Source organism: Anguilla rostrata, chromosome 3 (genome assembly GCF_018555375.3).
Source record: "Anguilla rostrata isolate EN2019 chromosome 3, ASM1855537v3, whole genome shotgun sequence".
Lineage (NCBI taxonomy): Eukaryota > Metazoa > Chordata > Actinopteri > Anguilliformes > Anguillidae > Anguilla > Anguilla rostrata.
The window spans coordinates 2,890,984-2,912,741 of NC_057935.1; the positions used below are offsets into that span (position 1 = coordinate 2,890,984).

The 21,758-nt window shown below is 47.9% G+C and overlaps 1 protein-coding gene across 1 annotated transcript; it reads right to left on the minus strand.

Annotated features, from left to right (window-relative positions):
• Positions 1 to 495: 495 nt before the first annotated feature.
• LOC135249695 (A disintegrin and metalloproteinase with thrombospondin motifs 2-like) lies at positions 496 to 21,115 on the minus strand. The gene is made up of 11 exons (XM_064325212.1): positions 19,975 to 21,115; positions 17,293 to 17,429; positions 16,573 to 16,696; positions 13,955 to 14,035; positions 12,781 to 12,944; positions 11,496 to 11,655; positions 9,516 to 9,648; positions 9,116 to 9,323; positions 8,864 to 8,993; positions 7,462 to 7,551; positions 496 to 4,035 (listed from the first exon to the last, which is right to left on the minus strand). The coding sequence occupies exons 1-11, from the start codon at positions 20,519 to 20,521 to the stop codon at positions 3,059 to 3,061; spliced, it is 2,751 nt and encodes a 916-aa protein (XP_064181282.1). The 5' UTR covers positions 20,522 to 21,115; the 3' UTR covers positions 496 to 3,058.
• Between the last annotated feature and the right edge of the window lie 643 nt (positions 21,116 to 21,758).

Genomic DNA, 21,758 nt, shown 5'->3' on the forward strand with positions numbered 1-21,758 from the left:
GGGATCTGTCCCGGTATGACAGATAAGGACAGATAAATAGATAAATAGATAAATAAATAAATAAATAAATAAATAAATAAATAAATGGTTATGCTCACTTTTAAAGGAATATGATAGAAGCACGTTAATGGCCACTCAAACCATGTTTGTCAAAATCCACCTCTAGAGAAAAGATATATTCACCTACTGGAGAAAAAACAGCCTGTGCTGCCACCTAGTGGCCAATAAAAGCTGTGTTTCTCTGTAATACTGCAGACCGCTGCCACCACCCCATTCTTCCCCCAAATGTGACGCGTGATTGGGTAGAGCATCTGTGATACCCCTTTGCCCCAGCCGTTCGACTCCCCTAAAACCTTCAGGCCTTGAGAGACAAAGCAGCAAAATTCCCCCATTTAGTCCACCACTGTCCCAGCATGCACTGCGGCTCGTGGGGGAAAAAAAAAAAAAGCGCAAGCCTTCGCAAAAGGAGACAGAAAAGCGACACAACACCTGATGTGCAAAATACCACAGGCACTTGAACTTTAATAAATATTCAAAATAAAGTTCTGATTCATATGTACAGATATCGTACAGCGAGACCCTCCGTGCTTTTGTTTTCGAAGCCGTTTGCGAAAAAGAGCGCTCAGACATCAGAAATAACTGGCCCTGCGAGCTTCCGTTGTGATGCAGTAGGTAAATAAGAGTTTTTATTTTTCATTCTTTTTTCTTTTACGTTTTTAAAAATGTAATACACAAAAGTGAATGAAAAGGTCTCAGGAATACTTTGGAGAGTATTATCATGTCAGTACGTACGAGGAGAGACGGGATGGGAGAAGATCCGTTATGAATCCGTTATGAATCCGTTATATTCTCACAGTAAACCTGTATAACACTGCGAAGCGCTAAGCAATTAAGCTGAGAGTTACCTGATCGACTCTGACTCTGAATCTTTACACTCTGACTCTGAATCTTTTCACTCTGACTCTGAATCTTTTCACTCTGACTCTGAATCTTTACACTCTGACTCTGAATCTTTTCACTCCGACTCTGAATCTTTACCCTCTGACTCTGAATCTTTACACTCCGACTCTGAATCTTTTCACTCCGACTCTGAATCTTTACACTCAAAGCACTTTTTGGATTCATTTACGCACAATACTATGGTGTGCCAAGGCATTTTTAAAAAATATAATCTGTCCATTCCACTACCCAAAGTTACACAGAGACCTGTTCATTTTCTTTGCATTTAAAAAGCAGTGAGTCATTGTGCAACAAACAGCTGGAGCTGGACATGACTGCTTCAGCGGTTAGAGTTATTAGGGTAGGACTACAGTCACAGACTTCTAGTGCTGAAGCCGCTGGAATGGCTGTAATCGTACCTGGTAGGTCCAGAATGAACTTTATTTCTCCAAACCCTGTCTGTGCACCCAACTTGGTGGCTTCCTGGTGGACAGTCATTGATTGATTGACTGACTGAATTTATTTGATAATCATAAGAAGAAAAAAATACAAGAGGATCAAGTGCCAATCTTGAAAAACTATGAAGATAACACAAGAAAGCTAAAAAGCTTATTTCCATTGTGGTCTTAAAAGTGGGGGGAGAGAAGGATGATGTGTGTGTGTGTGTGTGTGTGTGTGTGTGTGTGAGAGAGAGAGAGAGAGAGAGAGAGAGAGAGAGAGAGAGATAATGTCTGCACGTGTGTGTGCGAGAAGCCTGCTCTAATTTAGCACAATTATTGCATTAAAATCACAGATAACTGAAATGCAGACGGTCGTTATAAACTAAAAGAAGGCTAGAGAGAAAAAAGGTACCCTGTTTTACTGTAGTAAACAATCCCTGCTCTGTCTAATCTACCCTGCTGAGTAGGTGCATATTCTAAATAACAAACGATGTGCAGTTGTAGCATGGTGATTTAAATACATAAGCTTTTTTTGTATCATTTTTGTTTATAATTGTTTATAATTATACGTTTTGAGCAGCGTGGCAGTGTAGCGTAATGGTTACTGGAATGTGTACTCCAAGGTTGTAATTGTAACGCCCAGTTGAGGTCATTGTACACCTGAGCAAGCTACTTCACCTGAATAACCAGCTGATTAAAAGCATAGTGTGTAAAAACAGTGTAAGCTGTGTGTACAAAAAGGTAGTCACTCTGGATAAGTGTCGGCTAAATGTCTAAATTGTCATAAAACATGTTTTGTGGCGTTTTCTTTTGCTGGTTAATGATTTTAGCTTAAAAATAAAACGGAAATGTCCAAAAAAAAAAAAAGAGAGCGAAAGCAAGAATCAAACTTTAACTGAAGAACTGATGGGTTCTTATAAAAAAATACACATGCGCTGCTTTAAGAGTCGCTTCTACAAGCAAACTGTATCCGTAAACAGATAAAATAATTTCCAGGCACATCCTAGCTTCTATCTATAGGAAATGTGCTGCAGTCCGAGGCTATGCTGGCAAAGTCAAAGCATGTGCACTTAGGAGTAGAATTAATTTGCCAACACGAATCTTCGAGAAGAAGGTTATCAAAAGATCATGACAAAGTAGAATTAAAATGGATGCTGGCTGGACGAAGAAGAGTGTGCGTATACAGGCTATTTGTGCAGGGGTGTCTGAGCGGAGTGGAGAAGGGTTTGTGATGAACTCACATCTTTCCTGTGAGCTTCTGTCTCGCACTCGAAGGCCTCAGAAGGGTTTGGAGAGATAAAGTGTCACTTCTAGGATGCCTATCGTGCCTAACCTGCTGTCAGAGAAATCGCAAACATGCCCATATTCAGAATATTGCTTCCATCAAACATCTTTAGAGAAACATCCTAAAGGGAAGGTCTTTGATTTTAAAAGCAACTGTGCAAACATTTGCCAGTGGTTATTCATTTCCACAACATCTTGTTAGCTATTTCTCCAGTTAAAAGTCGTCGGGAGAATCGGTACCGGGTTTTTACTTTTCCTCAATATTATTAATTTTTAAAAAACAATTTTTTTCCAGCACCAGACGGAGCACCATTGCAGATCCGGGGATTAAAACAGTTCCAGTCTGTGACTGACGAAGACGCGTCTCTATAAGAGAAATTCCCCCGCCGTCGCTCTCACGCGCTCGGTCCGCTCCGCGTCCGTCGCAGGGAGCTGCGTTTTTCGGCCAGGAGCTCCTGGATGCGCTTGTTCCGAGTTCGTTCGCGGTACAGGCGCCGCCCCCCCCGCGGGATGAAGTTGTTCTGGGACACCTCGACGTTGTCCACGCCCACGATCCTGTACGGCACGTCGATGGAGTTGTTCTCCCTCACCTCCTCCGTTTTGTTCGGCAGCCGGGCGCTGACGGTGCTGGCCGGGGCCCGCGAGGTCGCCGTCGTGACGACGGCGGTTGTCACGGCGGCGGTCGTCGGTGTCGCGTCCTCTCCGGAAGCTTCCGTGGTTGGATCAACGGTAGGCAGGGGCGCGCGCGTCGTGTCGAACCAAGCGGACGCGGTGGGACTGGCAACGGCGATGTCACGGCCAGTAAGAATAGCGCTGGGCATTGTGACATCATCGCTGGTGACAGTGCTGCTGGGAACCGTAGTGCCATCGAAGCCGACGCTGCTGCCAGGATCCGTGGAGTCTTCTTCAGCAACAGCGGTGCTGGAAACTGAGGCGTCCTCTTCGCTGACGGGCACGCTGGGAACCGTAGCGCCAGCCCCGCTGAAGGTGGTGCTGGGATCTGTAGTGTAACTGAAGGAGGAGGTGTCAGGGATGAACGTACCGGTGTATTTGCTCGCGACGGTAGGCGTGGAAAATAAAGAGTGCGCGCTGTTCGTGAGCCATGGGGCTTCGCTGTACTCCCTGCTCGTATTTTTGGGAGCCGGGGTGTAGCTCATAGCAGTGTGAGTGGGGACGGCGGTGTAGTTCCCGTCTGCGTCACTAGGGGGCGCTGTGTACTTCCTGCGGAGCGACGTGGTGCCGTTGGCGCGCGCCGTGTGGTTGCCCTCGCCGCAGGACTTGCAGCACATCTGCCGGTAGCCCGGGATGCCGCAGTACCGGCTCAGCACCTCCATCCGACAGAACACCGACCTGTCCCCATGGCAACGCTGCCCTGCAAGACAGAAGAGCAGAAGATCAGAGGAGGAGGGCCGTGACGCTCAGGGGCCAGTCTGGGAGGGGCCGTGTGTTGGTGGGCGGGGGGGGAGAAAGCCGCCAGAACAGCAGGAAATGCAGGGAGGAGAGAAAAAAAGAAAGGACAGAAAGTTTTTTTAAAATTTATTTATCGTTTTTAGCAGAGCCAAGGCAGTAGCGGGCGTTGAGTTAGCTCTTTTACTGAAGGACACGTTCAGCGAAGCAGCAGCAGTGTTTTTATTGTAGTTTTTTATTGTAGTCTGGGAGCTTTTTTTCCTTGCATGGACTGTACAGAGTACCTGCCCTCTGTACATGAGGATATATATTATACACACACACACACACACATATATATATGCCTTATATAGCCAGCAAAAGCCTGAGAGCTTATTACATAGGTATTACACCTTTATTACACCTTTATCACATGTGTATTACATATAGTTATAAACACTTCAGAAAAAGTGTGCAAGAACCATTTTGCCTTGAGCTTAAATATGAAATAAAAAAATAATAGATTGTCTCACAATCATCCAATGATATGTGCCAGATATCTTTATATTTATCTGATAAAGTCAATATGCATTGATGTTATGCATTGACATTAATGTTTTTTAAAATAAATTTAAAATCTGGCCCACTTGCAAGACTGATTTGTACACGTTTGACACGTCAACCAAGTGCCTTCCTCAAGTTTTATTTTTATCGTAGAACCATACTACGTGCGTTTTGAAGATGATGTTCTCAAGCAAACTTCCTGTGACCCTTTAGCTCATTTTAAAAGATATTTTAGACACCTGTGGAACAGACTGACCTTTGGGGTTGGGGGAGGGGAGAACGTGATCTTTGAAAATCTTTTTTTTTTTTTTTTTTTTTTTTGTGGCTGTAAACCTTGTTATTTAATGGAAGAGACCAAAAACTCACAAAACGAAACAACTTCTGTATTTCACGTTTTTATTTCTACAACTTCTGCAGTTGGTAATGACAGAAACTGAAACAATGAGATGCACGTTCCGCTCTCAAATATACGTGCGCGTACGTGTGTATATACATACGTACATGTGTAAATATACGCACACGGATACACACACATACATACACACACTTATTTTATTCTCCGTAAGAAAAATAAATTGTAAGAAAGGTACAAGTTCACAGTCACTTTGGTAAAACACTTCATTACCTGGAAATCAATCAGTCAATCAACCGGTAAATAAACAAAATAATAAAAAAATAAAAATAAATAAATAATTGCATCTTCAAATAAAATAAATTATCCCATGATGATGTAAAAACTGGAATGGCACATTAAGTGTCATATTAAACATTTACAAAACATTAATAAAGTTTCCCTGATAAATCAAAGTGCATATAGACGTAGTGCACGTATTCCATCTGAACGATGTTTTTCCCAACGTTAGCTAGCCCCACAGAAAAGGTCAGTGAAGCCACAAAACAGTTACCCATAGTATATAATATTTTTTTCAAAGTAAGGAGATAACAGTCATGAACATTATTAAATACAGTCAACACCAATATTATGTACAGTATCGCACTGCAAGGTCTGGCTTGCTGTCCTTAAAATTTTTCCAAATCCAGCACATAAGTAGATAGCTCGCTACATATTCACAACTGAAATATGTGGTCACAATACAATGACAAGTCTGAAGTGTTGAGATGTCTGGTGTTACTTCCCTGTGTCCCTGTTAATGGACCTGTGTGGCTGGCTTCAGGCCACCATCTTTCAAGTTTTTTTTTTGTTGTTGTTAGGTTGTAATTTTACAAGCTGCCTCTAAGTCTAGTTACAACTTCTACACTTCCATTTAGCAAAGCCATCTCTTCCAAAGATAATGCCGTTACATTCAGTCCAAGATAAGGCATTGTTCTTTTGCTAATGTTCGTCATAAAAATGAGTTTGATTTTCTTTTCTCAAATGAAGATTCATGAGGTATTTTGTATCGCTTACCGACTGTTTTTTAATTTTTTTTATAGCGTTTTAGCCGGAAAGACGCACTGACACACGTTTTGAAATGACAAACGCACACACAGTCGCACACGCGCGTGCGAACACACACGCACGCAAATGCACTCGTACGGTTCTCACAGGCACACACGAGCGTGCTTGCGCACGCCGACACGCCTCGACGGTCCGCTCATTCGCACGTGAGATGCGTAAATGCGGATGAAATGCGATTCCTCGTTTGAGGGAAAAAAAAAACGAAAAAATAATAAAATGACATTAACCCATAATGGTCGTCATAATAGATCCCTCTGAAGAACAAGACAGGCAACTGGCTGAACATGTTCTGCATAATATAGGCCTATCCCCACCCCAGAAACACTTTACTTAATATATACCTCTGTATTCATGTAAAATCAATACAAAAATACACATAACAGTCGACGATCTATGCGATCAATAGCAGTCAAAAGGTTAGGCAAATAAGCCACAGCTTATTAATGTTCAAATGTATTATTAGTCATATTATTGTTATTCATATATTTCAATATATAAAGTTTGCAAGCACGAATAAGCTGTGGTTACTGAATGTTAGCGTTAACAGTCAAGAGGAGATGGAGGGTGAAATGGAATGGGGATAAGCAGCAGTCCGCTATATAAACTACCCTGTTTCTTTTTTCCCATCATCGTGGACTCATTTTCACAATCCATAAAATCAACAGTTTATTTATTTTTGTTGTTGTTGCATTTCCTGTTGTAGTTCTGTTACGTTTTTTGGATTAAAGTTTGTTCTGTCGTCGTTTTTTTTTTTTAGTCAGAATGAACCAGGAAGGTGAAATGAGCGTGTTAGCAGAGATGTCCTCATTGTGACAAGTTCACATTCACAATAAAGCTTTCGTCTTTTTTTTTTAAATGTAGATTTTTTCTTTTTTAAAACTTCCTCAAAAAACCTCACCCATCGCTCTGCCGGGTGCTAGCGTGTAGCATCCGCGTGAGAGCGTAACCCACAGCAACGCACAGCTCGCAAGCGGTCGCCCAATCGCAAAGGCCGCCACCCCCGGCTGTCAACTCCTCCCACTTCTCAAAGCCGCCAATCATTTTTGAAAGCCTTTTTTTTTTTTTTTTAATGTCTGGCAAGATTAAAAAGGCCAGCGATTTACAACACAGAGCTCCACAAGGAGAGAGAGAGAGAGACAGAGAGAGGGGGGGCGGAGTGGAAAGAGAGAGACAGCACAGGTGCCGTGACCCCACCCCCTGCAAGGGACGCCACTGGAAACACACCCCCCCTTCCCCCCCGGGGGGGGGGGACCGGAAAAAAAAAACGCAGCCAGGCCCACGATCAGGGGAGCTTCCCCCGCAGAGAGAGGCAGAGGGACAGAGGCAGAGTCCAGGAGAGGATGGGCATGCACTGGAGACCGAGGTCTGAGTTATAAAGGGGTCGTTTACTTGAAGAGATCTTGTGGAGGGGGAACTCTGGGTCGGGCCGGGACAGCCACTGAATCAGGAAGTTCCCGTTCTTGTGGTCCGATGAACCCTCTGGAGATACAGAGGAGGAGAGAAACACACACACACACACACACACTCATTAACAGGCTGATTACGTGTCCTGGGACAGTGCAGCAGAGGCCAGGGAATGTGTCATGCTATGTTATGCAGTAAAAGGAATTACTCAGGTTTGGCTCCGGAGCACAAAGCCAGCTGAGGAGAGGACAGACTTGTTAAAGAATTCAGGCGCTGAAGATGGTCTGCTTTACAGTGTGCAGCTGGACTGGTTTATAATGGGTAGGCTTCAGCTGGACTGAGGTTTAAATGGGTAGGGTTCAGTTAGACTGGTTTAGAATGAGTAGGCTTCAGTTAGACTGTGGTTTAAATGGGTAGGGTTCAGTTAGACTGGTTTCGAATTAGTAGGCTTCAGTTGGACTGTGGTTTATAATGGGTAGGGTTCAGTTGGACTGGGTTGTGAATGTTCTGGATCACGTAGGACTGGTTTATAGTGAACAGGGTTGAGTTAAGCTGGGTTTGGAATGGCCCGGCTGGAGATGGACTGGTTTAGACTGGGCAGGGTTGAGTTGTATTGGTTTAGACTGGGCAGGGTTGAGTTGTATTGGTTTAGACTGGGCAGGGTTGAGTTGTATTGGTTTAGACTGGGCAGGGTTGAGTTGTATTGGTTTAGACTGGGCAGGGTTGAGTTGTATTGGTTTAGACTGGGCAGGGTTGAGTTGTATTGGTTTAGACTGGGCAGGGTTGAGTTGTATTGGTTTAGACTGGGTTGGGTTGAGTTGTATTGGTTTAGACTGGGCAGGGTTGAGTTGTATTGGTTGAAAAAGACTGCATGAAGTTTAAAATCTTTGCAGCCATTTAGTAGGGACAAGAGGAAATTTTCTTCTCTGTATTTCAACTATTACTCAGTCAACATAAACCGGCCAGATGAGCCCAATCCACAACCTAAAAGAGTCGGACTGAGTTCAGTATCATCACTGGTCTGAATTCAGGATCAGTTTCACAGACAGCGTCTCAACACATATCTGTGGCACATCTAACTTCTGAGGCTCATAAACAGCGGAGACTGATATGATGTATAAAAACAAAAGGATGCCCACACAGTTATGAAAAGGCATTTAAGACTTTAATGCTAGTAAGGGGTAGAGGTTGTCCAGTAGTATTGTGCTGTGGAGAAGCTGTTCTGGGCTGGGTAGGGGGCAGGGGGACGGGGACGGGGCAGGGGGACGGGGGACGGGGGCAGGGGGGACAGGGGTACTGGGGGCAGACAGGGGGACTGGGGGTGGACAGGGGGGACACGGGGGACGGGGGGGACAGGTGGGACTGGGGGCAGACAGGGGGGACTCACTTGGACATGCCGAAAGTCTGCACGCTCTGACGGTCTCCGGCTTCGCGTCCAGGCACAGGCCGATGGTGTTGTCCCGGGTGTGACACAGAACCTGCCTCTCCTGCGTCCCATTGGCACACGTTACCGAGCACTGCAGAACACACACACACCTGTGACCAGGGCCCCACCCTCCACACACACCTCCCCCCCCCCCACCCCCCCCCCCACACACACACGACCCTCCCCCCCACACACACACACACACACACACACCTGTGACCAGGGCCCCACCCTCCACTGGGCGGGGCACAGCTGTCGGTTGCAGGGTCTCCGGGCCTCGGGCCGGTCGTCGTTGCAGTACTTGCTGTGGATGGAGCGGTTGGTGCCGTCGTGTAGCGGCTGGATGCAGCGCACCGAGCGCATCTGGTACCCCGTCTTCCCACAGGACTTACTGCAGGCCTCCCAGTCCCCCGTCACCCAGCTGGGGGGGGCGGAGAGGAGCTCACACTCATCCCAAAACAGTACATCACCACACTGATCCCATTAAACCACACACAGCAATAACCAACACACTGATCCCAGAACAGTACATCACCACACTGATCCCATTAAACCACACGCAGCAATAACCAACACACTGATCGCAGAACAGTGTGTGTGGTAGCTTACGCACATGGGCAGTGAGCACTCTTTCTGGTTGCAGTCTCTGCTGATGGCTTGAGGCTTCTTTATGTTCTCACAGTTGACCCGGTGGACCATCTTACTGTCAGACTTTCTCCGGCATCCATACCGTGTGTACTGCTTACCTTTCAAGGGGAAAACACACACACACACACACACACACACACACACAAACAAATACACACACACGCGCACAGGTACACACAGCAACAACAACAAAGGTATAAATATAAAGCAGGATAAGACAGTAAATTGCTGATGAATAAAATTAATTAGCCATTCACAACTTAACAAGTAAAGTTAAGGGCTGAGGTAGTAGTGACATTCAGGACAATCTCTCTCATCTAAGGCCTAAAACCATACTTCCTGCATCTGGCCACAAGGGGGCAATATTCTGCAACTTAAGAAAATGCTGACTCCCCACCGCACCTACTCTCAAACCAAATTTCTATCAATTTCCAAGGATGTTAAGACAAATCAAAAATGTGTTTCTTTAATTATGTGGACATAACGTATGTGCTTGAGGTACAGGCAAAACAGAGTCCCTCTCATCTCAGGCCTAAAACTTCTGCACTGCAGTTTTGCAGTGCTCTCATTCGGGCTTCTCAAACTTGGTCCAGGGGGAGCTCTTGTGTATTCTGGTTTTTCACGCAATCAACAGTTGCAATCCTTCAAATATAACGCGTTGTTACCCTTTCCTTACAGTAATTAGACACTTTGAATGGCTCCTCGGGGACAACTTACCCCCTGGGCTACACCAAGGGAGAAATAGCCCTGTATGAACATGAAGAATTAGAGGCCAGTCTAATGAGGAAATACACCGTAAAATGATCAGTGGTAAATCACCTCTTACAGAGTACATCCGGTCCCTACTGGACTCATGCGCACTCTGTAGAGCTGACTTAACACCGGACATCACACTCTCACCTTCAGTAATGAGATTTTTTTTTTTGAAAAACTATTCCATTAGAATGAAGTTGGGTTTTTAACAGATGTGATTACGGACTGAAAAGGTGCAATAAGTGTGAAATAAACGACACCGGAGCTACGTGGGTATGTTCAAGTGCATTAAAACAGGAAGAGGACTGAGCAAAAAAATCTGACTGTAGAACATTACAAGCATAGAGACCAACCGGCCTGTTCTGGGGCTTATGAAACACTTTAACTCTGCAGCACATTATCCCAGAACAGGCCCAGCACAGGGGCTTATGAAACACTTTAACTCTGCAGCACATTATCCCAGAACAGGCCCAGCACAGGGGCTTATGAAACACTTTAACTCTGCAGCACATTATCCCAGAACAGGCCCGGCACAGGCTGCATTCTTGTACTTGTGACAGAGCCCACAGACCACCTCTCAAGGGGTTTTGCAAAACGTGGTCCAAAGAGAAACAAAACGTTCTCGCTTATTGAACTGCCCTCCGGTCGCTGAAACTAAATCAACATGCCAAACCTGCATTGTGTTAAGACCAGCTTTAGGGGGAAAAAAAGCAAAAAGCAAAAAACAAAAAAAAAATTAAAAAAATCTGAAAGAAAAAAAATAATAGCTGGAACAGATCCGCAGATTGGTTGTAACGGACACCAGCAATCCCTGGGGTCCTTCCGGACCGAGTTTGAATTCGAGCACTCCCTGTTTTAGATTTACTTTGATTGGACAACACGTGGTCACGTGGCAGGGTGCTGCTCATGTTTAAGGAGAGCTTCCGCTTCCCTGGGGGGGGGGGGGGGGCGTACCTCGCCGCAGGGCTTGGAGCAGTGGGACCACTTTCAGGGACCACTCATAGAAGGGTTAGGGTTAGGGTTAGGGGTTACCTCCGCCACAGGGCTTGGAGCAGTGGGACCACTTCTTCAGGGACCACTCATAGAAGGGTTAGGGTTAGGGTTAGGGTTACCTCCGCCACAGGGCTTGGAGCAGTGGGACCACTTCTTCAGGGACCACTCGTAGAAGGGTTAGGGTTAGGGTTAGGGTTACCTCCGCCACAGGGCTTGGAGCAGTGGGACCACTTCTTCAGGGACCACTCGTAGAAGGAGGAGTCCTCCTGCAGGACGTTGTTCTCGATGAAGGACTGCAGCTCCTTGTGGATGATGTACTTGTAGGACAGGGTGACCTTGGAGTCGCCGTGAGACCGTATCTGCGTGCGAGAAAATGGACGTCAGTCACCCGTCAATCACCTGTCAATCACCCGTCACACGGCTCGTAGGGGCGGAGCTAGGCTGAGGACCTGTTCAGCTAACGCTAAAGGGGGGGGGGGGGGGGTCATGGAGAGGACAGTTTCATTAACGACAAAAATAAAATAAAATCAATTTTATTTGTACCGCACCTTTAACAGAAAACTGTCACAAAGAAGCTCTACAGAGTAACGGATCGGCAAGAAAGGGCAAAAACCAGGCCTCATCATCCTTTACAAGCATAAAGGTAACGTGTGTGTGTGTGTGTGTGTGTGTGTGTGTGTGTGTGTGTGTTGTGTGCGTGTGCGTGTGGGGGGGGGGGGGGGGGGGGGGGGGGGGGGGGGGGGTGTGTGTATTGTTTAGTTACTTGTGGCATGTGTGTACGTGGCGGTGTGTCTGTGTGGAGTGCCCGTGGGGCGTACTCGCACAGGGCTTGTGGCAGTGGACATTCAGGGCCACTCGTGAAGGTTGGTTGTGTAGGGTTGGTGTACTCGCGCAGGTTGGGCAGTGGGCCATTCAGGTGACCTCATAAGTGTAGGGTTGGTTGGTTCTCGCACAGGCTTGGGCGTGGGCCCTGTTTCAGGACCATCTAGAAGTGTGGGGTCTCCTGCAGGACGTTGTTCTGTGAAGGCTGAGCTCCTGTGGATGATGTTTGTGGACAGGGTGACTTGTGAGTCGCGTGAGACCGTATTGCTGCGAGAAAGTGACGTCGTCGTATCACTGTCGATCTGTATCGTAATCACTCGTCCAGCTGTGGGGCGGATGTAGTGCTGAGGACCTTGTTCAGCTAATGCTAAGGGTGGTGCGGGGGGTATGGGTTTTCATGTAACGCAATAATAATAATTTTATTTGTACTGCCTGTTACAGAACTGTCACACAGACGCTCTACAGAGTGATGGACCGGCAAGAAAGGGCAAAAACCAGGCCTCATCATCCTTTACAAGCATAACGTGTGTGTGTGTGTGTGTGTGTGTGTGTGTGTGTGTGTGTGTGTGTGTGTGTGTGTGCGTTGTGTGTTTACATGATTATGTACTCCATGAATTTGTGTGGGGGGGCCTGTGGCAGCAGCATCTCATCAGCAGACCCACCATGATGACGACTCCGTACTTCAGCGGGCCGGTGGTCTGGACCGTCTCCTTGTCGTCGTCGTTCTCGTACTCCCACTCCACCCCCTTCTCGATGACGCTACGCGACTCAGGGGCCTCGCCCTCTCCGTTCAGGAAGATGTGACCCGTGGCCTGGTTCTTCACCGCTGGGGAAACCAAAACACAGCACCAAACCTTCAGCTCCACAACACCAAACCTTCAGCTCTGAAACACCAAACCTTCAGCTCAAACAACCTTCGCTCACACCTCTTCAGCTCCATAACACCAAACCTTCAGCTCCCCCAACAACCGCCACACCAAACCTTCAGCTCCATAACACCAAACCTTCAGCTCCAAACCCCAAACACCAAACCAACTTCAGCTCCACAACACCAAACCTTCAGCTCCACAGCACCAAACCTTCAGCTCTACAACAACAAACCTTCAGCTCCACACCACCAAACCTTCAGCTCCACACCACCACACCTTCAGCTCCACAGCACCAAACCTTCAGCTCCACAACACCAAACCTTCAGCTCCATAACACCAAACCTTCAGCTCCACAACACCAAACCTTCAGCTCCAAAACACCAAACCTTCAGCTCCAAAACACCAAACCTTCAGCTCCAAAACACCAAACCTTCAGCTCCAAAACCAAACCTTCAGCTCGCACCAAACTCACCACAACCAACTTCAGCTCCATCAATAACATCACAAACCTTCAGCTCTGAAACACCAAACCATCAGCTCCAAAACCAAACACACACCCAACACCAAATAAAAAATAACGCAAAATGCTTACCCGGGGAGTGCTTGGGGATAAACACAGCTAAATATCTGTAAGGGTTTGACAACTTGGACACATACAGATGGGCCCAGTTTGAAAAGCGTTCATTTAGAGCAGAACTGCGTGGTAACAAAGAATGGAAACATCAAGGGAAATTTGCCGAGCTTGATGAATGACAGAGAAAGTTTTTTTTTTTTTTCTCTCCCATTTTCTCCCCAATTTAGTCATTATTTAACGATTAATAACGACTGCAGTGACAGGAGGGGGAAGCAACGTCCCGAGAACAAACACCCCCCCGCTAGGAGCGCAGAATCACGCGGGTCCCGCGTCCAGGTTGTTAGCGGCCGGCCGGGACGCTCGCGCGCGGGCCAGTGGATTCAGCAGCCTTACCCAGGACGTGCGGAGTTCCCTTGAACTCCTGGATGAGCAGATGTCTGGCACCTCGAGGGATTTCAAGGATTTTGAGGAAACCTGGAAGACGAAAGTACAAGTTTTGAAGGAAGGAAGGGGGCGGAAAAAAACAAGAAAAACAAAAAAAAAAAACAAAACAAAACAAAACTGGACTCTCAGAGGAAGATGTTATTACCTCATAAGTACTACGGATATGTTCAGTACTGGCCGACGTCTCGTTGAGATGAAACAGTTATTTCCGTAAATCAACCCCTCATTTGTGCTGATGCACAAGCAAAACTCTCAATAAAACTGATAAACACAAGGACAGAGGGCACCAATCATAACATCGCTGTGGGTCTCTCAAAGCACGCAGAGCTGCCAAGACGCCACAATAAAAAAGTATAATTTTTCCGCCGGTGGTTCGTTTACACCGGAGTAACAGGGGAGAGGTGAAAGCGGCTTGCTGCCTGATTTAACTTCACTGCTCTATTTACAAGCGTCGTTACCACGTCGCTTCACAAATCTACTCCTTCAGCCTCCTGCTTTTACCCAAATCCTCTCTACCCAGAATGCCTTGCACGACCCGGGAGGAACTCTGCAGCGAAGCAAGGGCAAAAAACCGCCAGACATCGCAAGAAACTTTCACAGTCGCACTTTCACAAATTCAACAACGCAAAAACGGCGCAGTTAAAATAGGCCTTTGTGTAATTTAATTTTTTTAACACGAGGCGTTAAACATTTAACTGGGCATTAAAAGTATCCCTTGCTTGATTACAGTAACCAGTGCAGAAAATCACAGTCAAATTTTTAGTTCATAATACTGAGCATTGAACATTTATTTATGGCTTCACTAGCCTCATTTATGCTATAAATATATACAATATGTATATGCATATTTATATACAGTATGCATATAAAACTATATCCTCAAACCCTCAGACTTGAACCACTAATTCTCAAATCTCCCTCTCGAACCTACTATTGAACTTTATGCCGGAGGTTTATGCATTTACTATTTTTAAGCAAGTTATGCATTAATTGATGGCTACTATTGGCTGCAATACTAATGACTAGGCATTAGCTCCCCGTTGCCTAGCCCTTTTCTCTACGCACTTATGCCAGTCATTCTGGATAAGAGCATCTGTTCAAAGCCTAAACGTAAATGTACCCAGAATTCCATTTTTAGTAAAGAAGGCAAATTAAAAAGTATTTGCCGGAGTATCAGTGTGGAAAGTCCAGGGGCCAGAAAGTAAAAAGTCCAGCCATGTGTTTCTTCCACCCATGAACTCAGCCAGCTGATTTCCCTAATTAGTTCTACCTCCTGGCTGAAGGATTGCACTGATTATCAAATCCAGGTGACTGGAACAAAGTATTGGGGAGGACTTTCAATTCTTGAACCTGGATTTCTCCCCTCTGAGTGATGTTTAAAAACCATAACAGTGTGAATATTAAAGCCAAACACCAAAGTGCAGTGCAGTGAATTCGGTCCAAGTTTGCAGTTAAAAGTATAGTGGTGCTGGCTGTCCAATCGGGTCATGTTTTGTGCAGAGAGGCAGTTTAACTTTAAGGGGACGTTTCCTCCTTAGCATTCTCCTGCTGTTCCTTTGCTTTATATATCAGCCGGTGGCTCATGGTGTGAAGTTAAGGCTCACATGGAACCATTTTAAAACTTGGCACCAGATCGTTGCACTGTCGTGTCTCAAGGTGAACCGTAGGGGGCGCTCTCCAGCTCGACGTTCTGACCGTCACCACCGGCCACGGAAAACAAACGAAGCTTCTTTTAATTCTATTTTGATTTCTTGTCCTGACACACGAGTAGCTTACATCATCTGTTTTCAGTCTGTCAGAAAAATAAATCAAACTTCTCCTTTTTTTTTTGGTTTTTGAGTGGTGGCTGGTTTGTGTTCTAACCCAGCCCTGTCGCGGTTTTCCAGCACAAACTGGTTACGACTGGTTTAAACTGGACTGACGGGAGATCTCAGCGTGGGCTGCAGAGGTGGTGAACGGCGTTCAGGAGTGGGGGCGTTAAAGGGGGTTGCAGGTTCAAACCCTGCACACCGGCTGCACCCTTGGGTGTGGTAGTTCACTTGTCTCCATTAACATTCAGCTTGTTGAGTGGAAACAAGTCAAATGAAAGCCAATTAAATTTGGAGTCAATCAAATAAATATTTAGCACTTAGCAACAGCTTGTCAATCTTGTCAATGTGTCAAGAGCAGTTTGAGGGAATCCGCGTTTTTGTCTCTACATGCCCCTTATTACAAGCAGGACATTCCCTGATGCAGAACCCACAGAAAGGAGGGAGAGCTGCTCGTAAACATGAGACAGAACAGGAGAAATCAAGGCCTCTCGTTTACAGTGTAGAGGTCAGGGTGTGCTCGATGGAGACAGGCTGGTGAATGGGGACATTCAACCAGAGTCAAAGAATATTATCTTCGTGTTTTTTGTGTACCTGTGTTTTTGAGTGCCATGTCCTGAAAAGCACTATATAAATAAAATTATTATTATTATTTATTTTGAATATCTAATACATTTATTGTGTGAAGCACTTTAGTGTGCCAAATAAGAATATCACTTAATAAATGATTAATGACGATGATGATGAAGATAACCACACCTTGTTTCTTGGCACTGCGGTGAAAGTTGCCCTTGACAATTTTGCAGCTGGAGTTGTCCCCCCCACAGATCCCGCACTTGTCCTCCTGTTGGCTGGACCCAACGACCCCGTCGCAACCCACTTTCTGCAGAGAGAGAGAGGGAGAGAGAGAGAGAGAGAGAGGGGAAAGAGAGAGAGAGAGAGAGGGAGAGAGGGAGAGAGGAGAGAGAGGGAGAGAGAGAGGGAGAGAGGGAGAGAGGAGAGAGGAGAGAGAGAGAGAGAGAGAGAGAGGAGAGAGAGAAGGGGGGTGGGAGTGATCAGCACAACACTGGTCTCTGTAAAGCATGACTTCTTCTCGCAGTACATTCTTCCCAAAACAATCGTATTTTATGATTTTATTCCCCCTCACTGTCCTCTTCCCGAGTTTAGCCTTTGTTCCAGTTGGCGGGAAGCCGAGCTCAGTGATTAAAATCGCTAACCCCCACCCACCCCCGCCGCCTGCCAGACCAAACACCACCCCCCCGTCCCCCCCAGCGTCCGCCCCTGTCTCCGTCTCCGTTCCCCTCCCGTCAGTTCCCCTCATAGCCCTGTCTCTCTGCTACAGGCCCCATTAGCACGTTAGCACATTAGCACGTTAGCCTCGGGCCCGCAGTTCTCCCCCTTAAGTCTGACAGCCCCCCCCGGACGGCGTCCCCACAGTCCGCCCCAGCATCAGTGCTAGGGCTTTGCTCACCAGCACACCCCGTCCGGCGTGCCATCCGCAGCGATGCTGTAGGGGTCTTTGTAGGAGCAGCGGGTGCCGTCGTACACCATCCGCTGCATGTCCACCCTGGCCGCCGTCTCCTTGGACTGGCAGTGAAGGTGACAACGCTCTTTGGCTGTGGGAGGAGGAGGAGGAGAGAGAGAGAGGGAGAGAAGGAGACAGAAAGAGAGAGAGAGAGAGAGACATGGCCCTTGGTGAGTACATGTGGGCAGGGTCAGCAAGGGCAATGGCACGGCGGAGTTCGCACATCACGTCCCTGCTGTCAAAATCATATACCACCCCACCCCCACCCCCCCCCCCAACACGAGCCCCAACAGGAAATGGAGCCCCAATACGCGTTTTAGCGAACAGCGTGAGATTCATCGTTTTGCCTGGCTCCGGGCCAACTCACACAACTGCAGCTGAGACAGCTGACAACACTGTCAGTGCCTGGGAATGTATAGATCTGCAACAATTCACTCAAGGAAATGAGCTGCATTGTGTTGGAATGCAGCCTGTGTGTGCGTGTGCGTCGTGTGTGGTGTGTGGTGCGTCGTGCGTAGTGTAATCAGATGTTAGCAGGCAATGTATGTTAACCTATGGTACAGGAGAAGGACTTGTTTAAGAAGCCTCTCTCACGGACAGGAACGGACGCGGTCCGCGATGCCCCGCAGATGGACGCTGCCGCCGGGAACCGCGCCGCTCCGCAGAGCGCCGGGCGATTCGGCTCGAGAAAGGCGCCTTCCCAACTCACTGAGGGGCGCCCCTGATCCCCAGGCTGCGATCAGCGACAACGTCTCGGTCGCGGGCTTTAACGCCGATGAGAAACCGCCGCCTGGGCGTAGAGAGGTCTCCAGGTCTGGGGTTGCGAGACGAGCGCACGCAGGCGAGCGAAGCAGAGGCGGGCGTTGGCGTCTCTTCGCCGGGCGAACACCTGGCTGGAAACCATGCAGGGATCACCCTGCTCCCGGGGGGGGGGCGCACGAGCACCCCCCATTTTAACAGCTAATGGCGTTCAGCAGGGCACCGCACCAGATGGGGGGGGGGGGGGGGGATTCGTCCTGCGAGCCCCTGGATTAAGGCAGATTAATCTGAAGCGGGAAGAGGGGGGGCGGAGTCAGCTGGTGGGATTCCCACGGGCACCGGCCGGAAGCCTGGCGGATTTTCCGGCTGAGACCGCGGCGATGGTTGCCCAGGCGATGCCAGAGTCGTCACCCCGGCAAGCTGGTGCCGGTCTTTTTGCGCGCTCTCCATCCCCCCCTTGTGGTGACATGAAGCAAGCGCGCACCACACCACCGCTGCATAACTGTTTTCTTGCTTGTTTGCACTGAACTCAGGGCTGAGGTCAATTCAACTTCAATTCAGTAAAATAATTTAAACTCAGTCCATGAATTCAAAATCGCCATGGAACATTCTTCCCAATTCACTCACTGAATTTCTATTCCTTACCTGAACTGAAATGGAACTGAACCCCGTGTTGAACAATGCTGACAACCTGCCTAACAATTTGGTGGAATGGTCAATGTTAAGTACATAAAAAATATACAACCTTTGCTCACGTTACTGCAAAGCAGCACAGCGGACAGGGGCAAACTCCCCGCACCCAGGAAGTCTACCCAACGGCCACTTTAACAGGCACCTCCATCGGTACCGCAAGGACCCCCCCCCCCCACCCCCCAGGGAAAGTTCCTCAAATTTTCTGTTGTTTATTTTTATCTCATTTCCCCCCACAAAAACATGTTCAGTTTTTTCCTGGCTTTTGACTCCAAAAATGACTTTCAGGTGACTAGCTGTATAAGCTTGGAGACTATTCTCGGTAAGGTAAACAGTTGGTCCCTGTTCAGAAAAGTGGAGCCAGTGGAGAACTTCTTAAAACATTCTGACACTGAGAGGGAAAACGCATCAGCTGAACATCAGTACGGAACGGGTGGAGCACAGAATGTGCATTTAGAGGAAGGAGCTGAAGTGGAGAGTGCAGCCTGATTACATTTCCATCTGCTTCTGTTCATTCGGATTCTGAGCATAGATGGGGGTGTGTGTGTGGGGGGGGGGGGGGGGGAATGGAAGGGCCAGGGCATGACTGTGCTCTCTATGCGCTCAGATTAAATCAGTCTAATTAGTGAGGTAATCAGTTGGGTAATCCAGAGTTCATGTTGCACGGAAATGGAAAGTAATATAGGGTGAGCAAGGACAAGGAGGCGGGGGTGGGAGGGGGGCATTGCAGGAGGGGAGGGGCTCACTGCCTCTCTATGGTGTGCTAACATTGAGCCTCTACTGCTCAGACCATTTCCGGTTCTGGTTTGCCAGCATACCACCCTGTACCCTTCTCATGGCTAACTGCTGAAGCTAAGCAGCCATACCACCCTGTACCCTTCTCATGGCTAACTGCTGAGCTAATGCCAATTTGACCTACATCCCATTCTTCTCTGTTGACTGCTGAACTAAAGCAGACCAAAAACAACACTAAAGCCTATCAAAAGATACTGAGTCTAGTGTTGTGCCTTCTCCCTGGCAATGATGTTGTGTCATTTGGACTGAGGCTTCCGCCCCATCCTTCTGCTGTCTTCGCAGTACCCTTCAACCCCCTACCTCAGTCAATCTTTTGCCTATACTTCCCCCTTAAAACCCCCCTCCCCTCCTCCTCCCCCCCCCCCCCCCCCCCCCCCCACACAGGTACTCACGGTCCGAGTGCTCGAAGGGCAGCCAGTGGTGCTTGGCGTTCTGGTACTCGAAGGACGGGTCGAACATGCGGCACTGGTCCTCGCGGTAGTCGCTGAACAGGTTGGCGCACTCCTCCGAGTTGCACAGCTGGAACTCGTAGTTCGGGCCGTAGCAGGTGTGGCCGCCGTTGGCCGGGCTGCGGAGGAACCGACAGCCAATCGGGTTAGTCAGCGGCTGAAGCGCGTGGCCGCCGTAAAAAAAAAAAAAAGGGTTATGTAAGAATCCCGCTACGCAGCTGGGAGTTCGGTCCCCCGCCATCGATCGCACTTCCTGTACCGTGTTCCCTTCTCTGCCTGTTACTCTCTCTCTCTCTGCTTTTCCCCAGGTCTGAATACAGCATAAAATGCATAAAGAGTACAGCCTGTGATGGACTAGCACTTTGTCCAGGGTGTATTCCTGCCTCTGGCCCAATGCATGCTGGGACAGGCTCCAGCACCTCCCGTGACCCTGACCAGGAATAAGCCGGTTAGATAATGGATGGATGGATGGATGGAAGGATGGATGCATAAGGATGTCTGCTGTCCATTTTAGAAAAAAGATTAAATTAGCTGAAAGGATATTGCTGGATATTACTATTGGGTTAGGAGCTATTAAAGCGGAATTAATTAATGAACAAAAACACCCACTTGCCTCTGGGAGGAAAGGTTGTGGAACATGGACACTTGTTTTTAAATGCTAAAGATTCGTTTCTGGAACACATTTTCATTGGCCGCTCAAGTTCGGGCATGCTTCTTTAAATTCCCTCCTTTTCGTGGATTTGTTCAGATAATTCACCACTGAACGAAGGACAGCAGTGATGGACAGACTGAGTAAAAGCGACAGATGGAGAAAGGAGAAAAGTGAGCGGGAGAAAAACGAGGTTTGGGAATCCCGCTCAGGATGACTTGCCTGTACCTGTTAAGGTATGGCTTACCGACAATGGATGACTTGCCTGACTAAGCAGGACTAATGCACAATGGATGACCTATCGTGCTCAAATGGTTAACCCTTTCTGGTGCCAATAAAATGACTGGATAAATGGTGCTTTGAATTTAAGGAAATTATAGGAACAACTCAATGGTCCCTACGCATCCAAACCTTCCAAACCTAACTCTAAACCAATGGTGTAACTAACAGGAAGATACTTGACCTTTGCTAGTTAGCGCAACAGATGTTTGTGTTTTATTATGGGAAGGTAGCACAGAATTATGGACGGGAGTATCTGTAACTGTAATTGACAGGGCAGGACAGGTAGGGCCCAGGACAGGTAGGGCCCAGGACAGGTATGGCCCAGGACAGGTAGGGCCCAGGACAGGTCAGGCCCAGGACAGGTATGGCCCAGGACAGGTAGGGCCCAGGACAGTAGGGCCCAGACGGTACCGGGCCAGGACCAGGCTCAGGCCCAGGACAGGTAGGGCCCAAGGACCGACGGCCAGGACAGATCCCAGACAGTCATGCCCACATGGACCGTCCCGAACTGGTGACCGGGTCGACCAGGCTCCTGGCACTCAGGCACTGGCGGACTCGGAGAGCGGCACCCCGCAGGTCCGAGAGCACTCCCCGAACTTGCTCCACATGCCCCAGTTCCCGTCCTGTTTCAGGATGTCCGGGGTGAGCCAGATGCAGTGGCCCTTGAAGCAGTGCTAGGACACAGGGAGAGGTACAGTCCCGTGAGAAGAGGGCACAGAGGTGATTCGGCATATGACCATGTAGGTCCACGTTTTAAATGATGTGTGGTGTTCTGTGTCATTCTGTGTGAACATCT